Source organism: Herpailurus yagouaroundi, unplaced genomic scaffold (assembly GCF_014898765.1).
Source record: "Herpailurus yagouaroundi ecotype Mexico unplaced genomic scaffold, PumYag 189, whole genome shotgun sequence".
NCBI classification, from domain to species: Eukaryota; Metazoa; Chordata; class Mammalia; order Carnivora; family Felidae; genus Herpailurus; species Herpailurus yagouaroundi.
The window spans coordinates 797,486-812,285 of record NW_024412420.1 but is presented as its reverse complement, the minus strand read 5'-3'; the positions used below and the strand labels follow the sequence as shown (position 1 = coordinate 812,285).

The window sequence follows — 14,800 nt, the reverse complement described above, 5'->3', positions numbered from 1 at the left end:
TACAAGCCATAACTGACTTAACCATATTCTTAACCATAGTCTATTGTTGGATATTTAGCCTGTTTCAATGTATTCTAAAATAAAATTAAAAAGTCAAGAGCTAAGGGGTGCCTGGGTGACTCAGTTGGTTAAGCATCTGACTTGGGCTCAGGTCATGATCTCACGGCTTGTGAGTTAGAGCCCCGCGTCCAGCTCTGTGCTGACAGCTCAGAGCCTGGAGCCCAGCTTCACACTCTATCTCCCCCTCTCTCTACCTCTCCCCTGCTCATGCTCTGTCTCTCCTTCAAAATAAATAAACATTAAAAAAACCAAAAGTTAAGAGCTAAATAAACATGTAAAAAAGAGGGGGGGGGGGCACCTGGATGGTTCAGTCAGATAAGCGTCTGACTTCGGCTCAGGTCATGACCCTACGGTTCATGAGTTCAAGCACCACGTCGAGCTCTGTGTGACAGCTCAGAGCCTGGAGCCTGCTTCAAATTCTGTGTCTCCCTTTCTCCCTGGCCCTCTCCTGCTCACGCTTGGTCTCTCTCTCTCTCTCTCTCTCACAAAATAAATAAACATTAAAAAAAAGTCAAGAGTGCAAAAATAAACATATTTTTAAAATGTTGCTCTAAAGCATGATCAGAGCACAACAAAAAATTAATATCTACCATTAAACCAACGACAAAATTCCAGCACATCAACAACAGTTCACTGATTTATTAGATGAACAAACATATATCCATATAATCAATGAAAACTGTCCAATATATAAAATAATTTAAGAAATGTTGGGAATTAGCAGCACCATCCGTTATTGAAATAGCAAGAAAAACTTCACATATTTTATGCAAACACGAGAAGAGGGTAACTACTTTAAGACCCAATAATGCCACTGAATGTCTGGGATGATTGAGAAGGGCACCTTTTTAGGCAAACACACCTCCTTCTACTCCAAAGATTTGAGGAGTATATCTCATGATTGATGTTTTACAAAAATGCTAATGAAATAAGAGATACTGCATAGTATTTTTTATTAGGACAAGAAGACTAATGCCGAGCTACTTTAAGCATGGCTCAACACTTCTGCTATGAAAAATTTAGTTCTGAATTATGAAATTAGAAATAAAAAATAATTTTTAAAAGACACTAGCTGTCTCTAAGAAACATTAAGTGGAACACAGGTCACTATGAAAATACATCACTTTTCCAGTTTGCTTAATAATTTACTTTAAAAAGTTGTGTAGTTTTCATCACAAGTGACTTATACAAATTTCTTAATAAGCATTTTTAAAAGTTTAAATGTATTTCTAAAATCTAATAGATTCTTTTGATTTTTTTTAAATTTTAGCCCTGTTGTTACATTTACTGTGTCAGAATAAGAGACTGAGTTTGTGTGGAGTATACAAATTTACACACATTTTACAGCAACTTATACCCTAACATCTACAAAATTCACATTTATAATACAATACAAGGCCAGGATAAAACTGCCAAATTCCAAAAAGTGAAACTGTATACTGTTTTTATTTTGTCCCCCTAAAAAAAGTTCAAGTTCTGCACCAACTTCAAAAAGCCCTCTTATATCCTAAGTTTGGGAAAAAAACATTTTCCAGACACATTTCAGCAGACACAAACAGTTTTTCTGTGCTGATGAAGTAAAGGATTTCCAATTTTCTTCTGGCCCCTAAGTCTGCGTCGCATGGTAAGTTTAACAGCATTCTTTCGCTGTGAGGTGGTGGGGAGGCTTGCAGGCTGAGCACCACTACTTCTACTTAAACAATTTCGTCTATGCTTCTTCATAAGAGGACCAGAGTTGGATTCCTCTAATGTCCTTTTAAAGTTTGCTGGAGGGGTTCTTTCAACTTCTTGGGCTTTCATTTGACCTGGAGTCGACATCTTTAAATTTTTTTGGTCCATGATGGTATTTGTCGAATTGGTAGGCGCAAGGCCAACTGACAGGCTATTATTCAAAGAATCATGTATCCTTAAAGTCAGGGCTTTAGTGCAGTTTTCTTCAAGTGGCTCTGGATCTTTTGCGGGTATGACTGCCGCCTGGACATTGCCTCGAGCTATCTCAGTTGGGACTTCTAAATAATTCTCTGAGAAGGCATTACTACGAACAAGGGCAGGTATATGGTCCTTAGAGTTCAGCCGTGGCCATGGGTCCTCCTCCAGTGACTGAAAAACAAGAAAGTAAGCCAAATAAATAATTTATTCTAGAATTCAACTCAACCATTGGGGAGATGAAGAAGTTTCATTAGAGTAAGTGACAAATTTGGTTGGTTTATTTCCTACTTTCCCATTTTTTTTCTGTATTCTCATTTCTGAATATTTAGTAGTATAGATAATGTAAAGTGTAACATTAAAGCAACAATGTCATAATGCAAACTCATATTGTTGCTTTGTACCTATTTCCCAAACACTAGAGGCTGTTCTGGGGCTTGAGAAAAGCAGGACATATGGGAACCTACAGAGCATGGATGGGGCAACTCTCAAAGAAACAAATGAAAATCATATGGAAACTTTCAGATAGTTCTTTAAAAGTTTGACAAGTGATTCAGATATGCATTACTCCTTCAGATACAGTGCTCTACATACACTCAGAATATTTTTCCCATTGGTAGATGATATTTTTCCTATCAAACCCAAATCTTCCACACCACTAATATTTTATAAAATCCTTGGGGCACCTGGGTGGCTCAGTCGGTAGAGTGTCCAACTTCAGCTCAGGTCACGATCTCACAGTTCGTGGGTTCAAGCTCTGCATCAGGCTCTGTGTTGACAGCTCAGAGCCTGAAGCCTGCTTCAGATTCCGTGTCTCCCTCTCTCTGCCCCTCCTCTACTCGTGCTCTCTCTCTCAAAAATAAACATTAAAAAAAAATTTTAGGGGCGCCCGGGTGGCGCAGTCGGTTAAGCGTCCGACTTCAGCCAGGTCACGATCTCGCGGTCCGTGAGTTCGAGCCCCGCATCGGGCTCTGGGCTGATGGCTCAGAGCCTGGAGCCTGCTTCCGATTCTGTGTCTCCCTCTCTCTCTGCCCCTCCCCCGTTCATGCTCTGTCTCTCTCTGTCCCAAAAATAAATAAAAAACGTTGAAAAAAAAAAAATTTTAAATCCTTGTCTTAATAGTTTCTCAAAAATGGAGTTTAAGCATAAATATTATGGCTCCTTCAGGTATGTAACATTTCCCTCAAATCATTACCTCTTTTAAATCAAATCAAGTTTATTAAAATATTAACATATTCTGAAGTAAACCCTTTTATAGAAGGGTAAATGAAAACATATTATTTTCCTGATATAAAATCCCTTAGAAATAAACACCTTTCAGAAAGTGCTATATAAAAGTATACTTCTAAAAAGAATGCTTTATGTTTCTAGAATTAAAAAAAAGGGAAATTTAAGCCATCTGAAAGCATTTCAATCAAACCAAATCAAAATATAATGACTTTAGGTCAAATGGAGACTGGAGATGAGAAACCCTAGTTCCTAATTTGGTACTGCCTCAATTAGATTGCTGCTGTTTTTATTGTTGTTGTTTTAACTAAGAAAATACTCTTTCCTTCTGCAGTCATTGGTTCATTTATTTTATATTGCATAGTTTATTGAAAGGCCAGTTCTTATCTGTTTTAACACTGACTAGATGTTGGGCAGCAATCTTATTTCCAAGTGCCACTGTCAAGAAAGGACAACGGAACAGTCTTCATTCCAGGATATTTACATATGACTTTCAATAATATCAACAAGAGTTGTAGGTGAGTTTATCCTTCTGCATTAGTTGATTCCAATGCCTACTGTGGTCACAAGCATGTTCTGGAAAATCACAGAAAACTGTATCTACTCATAAGAAATTATTATTATTTTTTTTTTATAAAAAAATTTTTTTTCAACGTTTATTTATTTTTGGGACAGAGAGAGACAGAGCATGAACGGGGGAGGGGCAGAGAGAGAGGGAGACACAGAATCGGAAACAGGCTCCAGGCTCTGAGCCATCAGCCCAGAGCCTGACACGGGGCTCGAACTCACGGATTGCGAGATCGTGACCTGGCTGAAGTCGGCGCTTAACCGACTGCGCCACCCAGGCGCCCCTCATAAGAAATTATTGACCTCGAGTTTGTCCTGCTTTAATACAGAAAAAGGATTTACAACAAGACAAGGCAGACAGAAGGATTCCTACTAACCAAACAATCACATCACTAATTCAGGCCTAAGAAAGAAGGTAATAGTCAAGCCATTGATAGGAATAGAATATACTGCTCCAGTTTGTAAAACAACGTTACACATTTTAACACAATTTATTGTAATTTCTGGTGTGCTGGGTCTTTTTAAATTCACAGATTATTATTCTGACACTACAGGCGTGCTGGCTTTTCTTCCCCCACTTTCTCCTTGAACTTTTCCTTTTCATTCTCTTTTTATTGGCATTCTGTGGGAATACGTTGCATCTGTCAGCACAGGCAACTGCTTAGAGTTCTCACACTCATCCCAAATTAATTAGTTGTTTTACTAGACCTTTTTACATGTTCATAAAACATATGTGATATTGAGATTACCTCCTAAAAATACATACTTTACAAGTTTCACTACTTCAGAGATCAACTTCCTCACTCCATCTACCTTACAATCCAACAATATTAAATAACTAACTGAAAATTGTGTGGAGAACTCAACTGAAACCAAATGTTAATTTTCTGAAACAACTCCCTTCCCTATTCCTCCTTCCTATAGCTCTTGGCTTATAGAAAAAAAAAAAAAAGGTAAATTTAGTTTTGCCCTAAAGAAAGGATGGAGAAAGAAATGTGTGCCAGAGTAATATATCACTTAAACAAAGTATTTCTACCATATCTATTCCAAAACAAAGATATAACTAGTGGTATACCTTAGAATCCATACCCAAGTTCACATGTCTATAGATAGATAAACCTACACTCAAATGCCTAGTCCAAATGTTGGACAGTCTGTTTTATTTCCTTATTTTTAATTTACATAGAAGTTAGTTAGCACATGGTGCAATAATGATTTCGGAAGTAGAATCCAGTGCTCATCCCAACAAATGTCTTCCTTAATGTCCCTTGCCCATTTACCCCACCCCCCCCATAATCCCTCCAGCAATCCTCAGCTTGTTCTCTATATTTAAGAGTCTCTTACATTTTGTCCCCCTCCCTGTTTTTATATTTTTGCTTCCCTTTCCTTATGTTCATCTGTTTTGTGACTTAAATTTAAATGTGGGAAAGTCTTAAAAACCAAATTGCCCAAAATGTCATTATATTTATCTAGATGTTACTAAACATGGGATTATTTTAACAAGGAAATAAATCAGAGGCAATGTACTTATGGTTGCCAATTAAGATAAAACACAATTTCTTGGGAAGAAATTTGCCTTTACTTACTTGTTAGGTCAGAGCCAACAACACTAATTATTCTGATGGCTCCAAATATTTTCCTCTATTTGGGTGGGGCCAATTGGTTAACAAGTAACTATGCCTAAATATAAGTTAGTGTATACATAAATCTCCTTATCTTTATTTTAGTATTAGATCATTATTTCTCTAGAATCATTATTTTCCTAGATCCTTATATCTCTAGATCATCATTTCTAAAATTCTAGAAATAATTTTTGAAACATATGTACAATTTTTACTAATGCCAATCAGCAGGCTGCAATAATTTTTATGTGAAATCAATATTAAGAATATTTATTCTGGCAATCCCTATCAAAATCCCAACACCAGCATTCTTCACAGAGCTAGAACAAACAATCCTAAAATTTGTATGGAACCAGAAAAGACCCCAAATAGCCAAGGCAATCTTGAAAAAGAAAACCGAAGCTGGAGGCATCACCATCCCAGACTTCAAGATGTATTACAAAGCTATAATCATCAAGACAGTATGGTACTGGCAAAAGAACAGACACTCAGATCAATGGAACAGAATAGAGAACCCAAAAAAGGACCCACAAATGTATGGCCAACTAATCTTTGACAAAGCAGGAAAGAATATCCAATGGAATAAAGACAGTCTCTTCAGCAAGTGATGCTGGGAAAACTGGACAGCGACATGCAGAAAAATGAACCTGGATCACTTTCTTACACCATACAACAAAAAGAAACTCAAAATGGATGAAAGACCTAAATGTAAGACAGGAAGCCACCAAAATCCTTGAGGAGAAAGCAGGCAAAAACCTCTTTGACCTTGGCCATAGCAACTTCTTGCTTGACACATCTCCAAAGGCAAGGGAATTAAAAGCAAAAATGAACTACTGGAACCTCATCAAAATAAAAAGCTTCTGCACAGCAAATGAAACAATTATCAAAACTAAAAGGCAACTGACAGAATGGGAGAAGATATTTGCAAATGACATATCAGATAAAGGGTTAGTATCCAAAATCTATAAAGAACTTACCAAACTCAACACCCAAAAAACAAAATGCAGTGAAGAGATGGGCAAAAGACATGAATAGACACTTCTCCAAAGAAGACATTCACATGGTTGACACATGAAAAAATGCTCACATCACTCATCATCAGGGAAATATAAATCAAAACCACAATGAGATACCACCTCACACCTGTCAGAATGGCTAACATTAACAACTCAGGCAACAACAGATGTTGGCAAGGATGCAGAGAAATCTCTTGCACTGCTGGTGGGAATGCAAACTGATGCAGCCACTCTGGAAAACAGTATGGAGGTTCCTCAAAAAATTTAAAATAGAACTACCCTACAACCCAGCAATTGCACTACTACATATTTACCCAAGGGATACAGGTATGCTGTTTTGAAGGGGCACATGCACCCCGATGTTTACAACAGCACTATTGACAACAGCCAAAGTATGGAAAGAGCCCAAATGTCCATCGACAGATGAATGGATAAAGAAGATATGGTGTATACACAGGCACCCCATAAGAGACTCTTAAATATAGAGAACAGAGGGTTGTTGGAGGGGTTGTGGGAGGTGGGATGGGCTACTCCTGAAATCATTGTTGCACTATATGCTAACTTGGATATAAATTAAACAATAAATAAATTAATAAATTAAAAAAAAGAGAGTATTTATTTTGGATGCCTGGGTGGCTCAGTCAGTTGAGCATCCGACTTCAGCTCAGGTCAGGATCTCATGGTTTGTGGGTTCTAGCCCCACGTGGGGCTCTGTGCTGACAGCTCGGCACCTGGAGCCTGCTTCAGATTCTGTTTCCCTCTCTCTCTCTCTGCCCCTCCCCTGCTTACACTGTCTCTTTCTCTCAAAAATAAATAAACATTAAAGAAAAAAATTTTTTTAAGAATATTTATTTATTCCTTGGGGCACCCAGGTGGCTCATTTTGGTAAATGTCCAACTTTGGCTCAGGTCATTATCTCATGGTTCGTGACTTGGAGCCCTGTATCGGGCTCTGCGCTGACAGTGCAGAGAGGGCCTGGAATTCCCTCTTCCCCTCTCTGCCCCTCCGCCACTTGGTCACGTGCTTGTTTGTGCTCTCTCTTTCAAAAAAATTAACTTAAAAAGTAATAATATTTATTCCTATCACAATCTATGTCCCCTTACCCTTTATCTCCATTCTAATGCTTCCTTCTTTATTCTGCCTAAAGGTCAGTGATTCAAATACAAATAAATACATTAGGGAACACGAAAGTAATGAATACATTCAAACTGAGGAATAGACAAATACTCAAATGAACATAAGCTCCTTCACAACTCTCAAAAAGAGAAAGGAGATTTTAAAAGGTTTCAATCTGCATTATTATTCAAAAGTTTTCAAAGAAAAGAAAGCTTTGACAAGAAATTCTTCTAAGAATATAAGTACAAAATATTAATTTGTCAGTTTCTAAATGAAGAGTCAATGCAAGGAAAACTAAGTTGCCACCTGTATGTGAAGTAAAAGAAAGCACTAAAAGTAAATTTCCAAGTACTGAGCATAGGATCACAATACCAAAATCAATCAAATTTTTTGTACTGTGTAGCTCTGAATACCTTAAAAAACTGTCGAATACATAACATAAAATTCTACTGTATTTCCTATTTTAATGGTCAGTCTTCTAAAAAGCACATTCTCAGAAGGCCCAAGTATAACAAAGTAGTTATCAATACTACTAATTTTTAGTAGGAAAATACTGGGATGAAATCAGAAAAAAAGGAAATATGGTACCACTTAAATTTGTTTCATAGCCTATCTTAAACTCATTCAATATTAACATGAGTAAGAAGAGGAATAATGTTTCCTATCCATGTTATCAGACAACCAGTTCTAAGGTCTGATATCCTAAGGTCCACTTCAATCTTGAGTCTGTACGATCTAATCCAAACTGTTTAATCTCTCAGTCTTATTATCTGTAAGACGGAGTAACAACTGCACTATTTACCTATTTGGGTTATGAGGTTCAAATGAAATATATATGAAAGTACTTCACAAACTTTTAAATGCTTACACAAATGTTCACAGTATTAGAAGAGGATCATTAGAATATTATTACATCTACATCACCTTTCTATTAGGTGCTGTACACATAGCTAGCATTCAGAATAGCACTGATGTGAAGATGAATCAATGACAATAAGTTACATGACAAAGATCTATCACTTTCTTGAACCTCATTCAAATCCAAAATCCTTTTCTATGAAGAATCTGAAAACTTTTCAGGCAACACCAACCAAAGAAATTCTGTTTATTAGAACAACTTAAATACCATTTAAGAGAATTACATACCTTGACTGGTGGTGTAGAACATGGAGAAGGAGTCATCACACAGGTTTCTTGACTATTATAGGAAGGACTATCCGTCAGGTTCAGATAGAGCTCATCTTCATTGGTGAAATTTCCCTGACTGTCCACTCCTGGAGAAATGCAGATCACTATAGCACTAGTATTATCTGCTCGAAGCATACGCTGCCTCCAGCGGCCTAGTGCTCGATTCACAAGCATTTTGGCACAAGACTGTCCATGCTCACCCTATATTTAAAAGAACAAGAAGAAAGAAAGTTCACAACTCAGATTTAGTTGCCACTATATCTGTTATCAAATTTAAAGGTGTGTGTGGGTTTTTTTTTTTAATGTTTATTTATTTTTGAGAGAGAGAGACAGAGCGTGAGTGGGGGAGGGTCAGACAGAGAGGGAAACACAGAATCCGAAGCAGGCTCCAGGCTCTGAGCTGTCAGCACAGAGCCCAACACGCGGCTCGAACTCACAAACTGTGAAATCATAACCTGAGCTGAAGTCGGCTGCTCAACCAAATGAGCCACCCAGGCGCCCCTGTTTTATCAAATTTAAAATGAGGTATTCATATGGCTTAAATTAAATCTCCAAAATTTCAAACATTATCCACAGTCCCCATAACTATGTTAAAATAGTATTGCTCTAAATTTTTTAAAGTAATAAAACAAGGCCTTATCCTGTGGTTAAATTTCACCTGTGTTTTTTTCTTTTTGGTAGCAAGAAACTTAGTCTTCACTGTAACTTTAATTAGGAAAAGCTATATAGAAGTTATCTAAAATGGGAAGTAAACATCAAATTATTACAGGTAAACAATTCACAAATGAGATAATCAGGCATGGTAAAAAAAAAAAGAAACACAAACAAACAAACAAAAAACACGTAGTTCAAACTCATGTTGTTTAAAGGTCAACTGTACATAAAAATGATGCCACTGATATGAGGAAAAAAACAATACAGTAAGTGGCTATGGTATGGAGATCACCACATACAAACAGAAATTAAAAAAAAAACAAAACTCCAAATGATCTCATGTTATGCAAATAAATGTGGCTTGGAATAAAACTTTTAGTATCATACACAGATTCAATACATGTATTCAATAATTACTAAGTCTCAAAGAACAGAAATGAAAACGATTTTCCTCCACCATACACTCTTACTAGGTGATCTCATAAGTTGTCACAGCTTTACCTAACTCTTAATACTCAAATTTGTATTTGAGAGGCTTCTCTCTCAAATATTTCTGCCTAATGAAAATACCTATCTAGATTAACCACAAGCACCTCCAATTCAACATGCCTACATCTGAATTAATTATCACCCTTCTACCCCAGAATATATGTGTTTCTTCTTGATAACAGCTATCACCAGTCAAAAATTTGGGCATCACCACATTCTTCCTCCTTAAAAACCCAAATTCTATCAATTCTACCACTCATGTATTTCTTTTGTTATTGTGTATATATGGATTTGTTGTTTTTTACCACTGTTACCCTATATCAAGCTTGCAAAATTTCTCATTTGGAATATAACAGTAGCCTCCAAAAGGAAGCCTAATAGATCCATTGCTAAAAATCAAATCAGGGGCACCTGGGCAGCTCAGTCAGTTAAGCATCCAAGTCTTGGTTTCTGCTCAGCTCATGATCTCATGGTTAGTGGGTTCCGGCTCTGTGTCAGGCTCTGTGCTATCAGCACGAAGCCTGCTTGGGATTCATTCTCTCTCTCTCTCTCTCTCTCTCTCTCTCTCTCTCTCTCTCTCTGCCCCTCGTGTTCTCTTTCTCTCTCTCAAAATAAATAAACTTTAAAAAAATAAAATAAAAAATTAATGAGGTTTCATAGGCCCTTAAGTCTTAAGGCTATTCATAAAAGTCTATGGTTGTGTGTTTTGTTATCTAGTTTCATTTATTTATATCCTGTCTCCTTTTCCTGATGAGTTGCAAAGTCTGTTTTACTAATTCTAGAGCCAGGCAAATGCAAAAATCTACACAAAGTGAACATCCTTAGTTCATATTCAAGACTCCTGACCAACGTACTAAAACAATGTACAGGTCATAATATCAAATTATTGAGTCACTTCTCACCATCAAGTATTTTTTCTCCTCTTGGTCCTGGCACATTGAGATGGCATCCTGCGGTGGGATCATATTCCAAAGTCCATCACTCCCCAAGATAATGTACTTGTGCTTTTGGGGGTCAAGCGTGTGGACACTTGTGTCTGGTTCAGGTGATACCACAAACTCACCACTGAAGAAATCATAGCTCCACAAATCACCTGGGGGTGGGGGGCAGAAGTAAGAAGCAAGAAGTATTATTTCCAAGCTAGTAATATCATGTCAACAGATTAAAGGAGAAAATCTACATATTCATCTCAACAGATGTAGAAAAGTATTTGATAACATTCAAAGTCTACACATGATTTAAAACACACACACACACACACACACACACAACTTCTTAAGCAAACTAGAAATAAAAGACAACTCCCTTAATATGATAAAAGTTCTTTTCTAACACTATACTGAAGGTCCCTCCCTGCATAGTAAGTTTAAACAATTAAAATCAGATATATAAACTGGAAAGGAGAAAATAAACTACCATTTGTTTCAGATAATTTTATTTCTACATGGGAAATCAAAACCAAATCAGATCAATTATCAGAAAAGGAACATTTAGAAAGGTTGTTAAATACAAACCCAGTTTATAAAAGTGAACTGTATTTCTAGACAATAGTAAGAAATAGTAAATATAAATTTAAACAATGTATTTATAACAGTTAACCAAATGTAAATATCTGGAAATAAATTTAACAAAAGTTGTGCAAGTCTTTTATGGACAAAATTATACAATTAGATTACAAAACATTAAAAAGACTATCTAAATAAATGGAGAAATAAACTATTTCAAAGGAAGACTTAATACTTTAAAGATGTTCATTCTCCCAAAAATAGCTTTTAAAGTCAGTGTAATTCCAAGCAAAACCCCTAAAGAATTTTTGTAGAATGACAAGCTTATTTTTAAAATGTACAGGGAAGAACAAGGGCCAAGATTAACCAAGACAAGTGTGAAGAAAAGATAAAAGACAGAACTTGCTCAACAACTAGGAGTCTTAGTTGCTATCTGAAAACCCCTGCTCACCCGTAGGGTCAAGAAAGGATCTAGTCAAAACTTACAGAATAAATGTCAGTCACTTGGAAGAAAATTCTAGAAATAAAAATGAGCATTTTTATGTTCTTAAACTACCACATGACCAGTCTTTGGAGATTAATAGTTCACCCTTTCAGTGAGTGAGGAAAAGAAGTCCTCATACAGTTACCCTCCTTCTTGATTAGCTCTCTGTGAAACAATACCTAAACTCCTACCTTTCAGACGTATTAGTACAAACCTCAAAATGTGCAACTTAAGAACTTTTAGTTGACTCAGGCCATCAAAAAGATTTTTACAAGTGAGATAGAAAAAACATTTTACAGAAACCATTTATTCTTCTGTGATACATAATACAAAGTAAGTGGAACAATGTAACTTTTCTTTTGCTCCCCAAAACTGGGGGAAGAGTAGAAAGAAAGGAGAAAACATTAATCTCTGACTCTTTTGTTTATAGTGAAATGTACTCTGAGTAAAGACCTAAATTAATTTTTTTTTCAACGTTTATTTATTTTTGGGACAGAGAGAGACAGAGCATGAACGGGCGAGGGGCAGAGAGAGAGGGAGACACAGAATCGGAAACAGGCTCCAGGCTCCGAGCCATCAGCCCAGAGCCCGACGCGGGGCTCGAACTCATGGACCACGAGATCGTGACCTGGCTGAAGTCGGACGCTTAACCGACTGCGCCACCCAGGCGCCCCATAAAGACCTAAATTAAAAGCAAAAGGTTTTCAGACAAGAAGGTGGTTTTTGCACTTTCACCATGTCTGACTTCTTTTTTAAAAAAGAGGAAGCTCCTGGTCCTTTCTCTTCCTTACTTAAGCTTCCCTATTACCACCCAGCAGAAGTATCGGCCAATTCAAACATGCTCAGAGTCTAAGGAAAAAATAATTCATATCAATTACTCCACTCTAAAAGAGCAAAATTCATTGCTAAACCAGCCCCTTGAAAGAGAAAGGGGCAATTCAGTCTTCAGAGTAGCAACAGAGTGCACATACGGGCACCTGACTGGCTCAGTTGGTAGAGCATGCAACTCCTGAGCTTGGGGTTGTGGGTTTAAGCCCCATGCTGGGTTTAGAGATTACCTAAAAATAAAATCTTTAAAAACAAACAAACAAGAAGAACACACGGGACCACTAAAAGCTAATTATAATCCAGGTCGACTCACAAAGACACATTTAGTTCTTTATGTTAGCAAAACAAAGGTCTTTGGCTGATGAAACTTTTAAAATGAGCATGGAAACAGTTCAGATAAATATTAATATAGAAAGTACAGAATTCATAAGTGATGCTAAAAGCTTTCAAAAGCAGTTTTTCCTCATTATTTGGAATTACTATTGCCATTCCAAGTAAGAACATATGTCTAAATTTAAAATCTATGTAAAAAAAGAAATTCCAATTTTCAATATAATGCAGATTACATGACCTTTAAAAAGGGCCACAATTTCTCATGTATAAACTAGTATTAATATCTTTATAAATTTAAAAATATTTTTAAATAAGTAATTTTTTTCACTTAAGAGGCAGAGTGTGTCAGTTTCTCCCATCATTGGCAATGCCAACCTGAACCATTTGGTTCAAATGCTATCAACCACCACTGTACAGGTGCCCTTTTCATTTTGTAATTGATATGTAATCCAAAGGGTGATAGCTTTGAGTCTGTGTGAAATATCCTCTTGTCCACCAAAATATGTCATGTTTTAGCATTCATTAATGATTCTTAGCCCCCTATGTTTAACTGTATGTTTAACTTTAACTCTCTATAATTAACTGTTACTATGATGGTTGTAAACTGATGACAGAATAAGAACATTCTAAATTACACTTTTTGTTGTGTTTTCTAAAGAAGAGTTTCCCATTCTCCTCTACTTGTTTATAATCTTTTTAGTATCTTCATAAACTTATGGATTCTTTTTCCTTCAATATGCTATAAATTACTCCTGTCGTTATTTGCTTTGATGCTCCAGTTGCTTTAAATTTGCCAGTAAAAGTCCTTGGAGTGTTAATTTTTTAACAAACTCATTACGTGAGTTGTATTCATAGCCAGATTTAAGAATATATGATATAGCCACAGTTCCTTATGTTACCAATTCAGAGAATTTACATGGCTTTACCTGAGATCAAATGAATGAGGATTAGAATCGGCCCTTGAACTAATTGTTTCTATCACTGACCTACAGTTTGTACACCAAAATAGGATCACAGAGTATCATTCCTGTACATTCTAAAGGGAGGGACCTTGGGCACTGGGGCAGATGTAGTTGGTTGCCTGCTTGTTGGCTGTTTCCTTTTTGTCTTCAGTAGAGGCACTGGAGGGACCCCAGAGGAGAAAGAGGTCTTCCTTCTGGTTTCAGTATGTTTTCTGCTTTCTTCTGTGGCACATGGCAGCCCAGTGCACAGGACACAGTGGTCCTCACCCCTACTGAATTTCAACATTCCTCCCCCTACCCTCTTTGGGTGGCTTCCCATGGAGAGCTCCCAAACAACTTTTGCCTCACTTAATCCATTCTTAAAACTGCAACCCAAATCATCCTTTTAAAACTCAAATTTAACATGGTGGTATGGAGCGCCTGGGTGGCTCAATCAGTTAAGTGTTCCACTTTGTCTTAGGTTATGATCTCACAGTTCATGGGTTCAAACCCCGCATCAGGCTCTGTGCTGACAACTCAGACCCTGGAGCCTGCTTCAGATTCTATGTCTCCCTCCGTCTCTTTCTCTGCCCCTCCTCCACTAGTGCTCTCTCTCTTTCAAAAATAAATAAATGTTAAAAGAAAAAGTTAAAAAAGAAAAAGATGGATGGTGGTGATGGTTGCACAACATTGTAAATGTACTTAACACTACCATTGAATGGCACACTTAAAATGGTTAAGATGGGGGGCACCTGGGTGGCTCAGTCAGTTAAGTGGTTGACTCTTGATTTGGTCTCAGGTCATGATCTCACAGGTTCATAGGATCAAGCCCCCCATTGGGCTC

The 14,800-nt window shown here is 37.0% G+C and overlaps 1 protein-coding gene across 1 annotated transcript in view; it reads right to left on the bottom strand.

The window, feature by feature from the left end:
* Window positions 1-669: 669 nt before the first annotated feature.
* PPM1D (protein phosphatase, Mg2+/Mn2+ dependent 1D) overlaps window positions 670-14,800 on the bottom strand; it is a 48,342-nt gene continuing 34,211 nt past the window's right edge. Inside the window, exons 4-6 of the mRNA XM_040496921.1 lie at window positions 10,768-10,958; window positions 8,681-8,923; window positions 670-2,160 (exon numbers count right to left, since the gene is read on the bottom strand). Of these exons, the coding sequence (XP_040352855.1) occupies window positions 1,603-2,160; window positions 8,681-8,923; window positions 10,768-10,958 (992 nt within the window). The 3' untranslated portion in view covers window positions 670-1,602. The remainder of the gene's footprint in view (window positions 2,161-8,680; window positions 8,924-10,767; window positions 10,959-14,800) is intronic.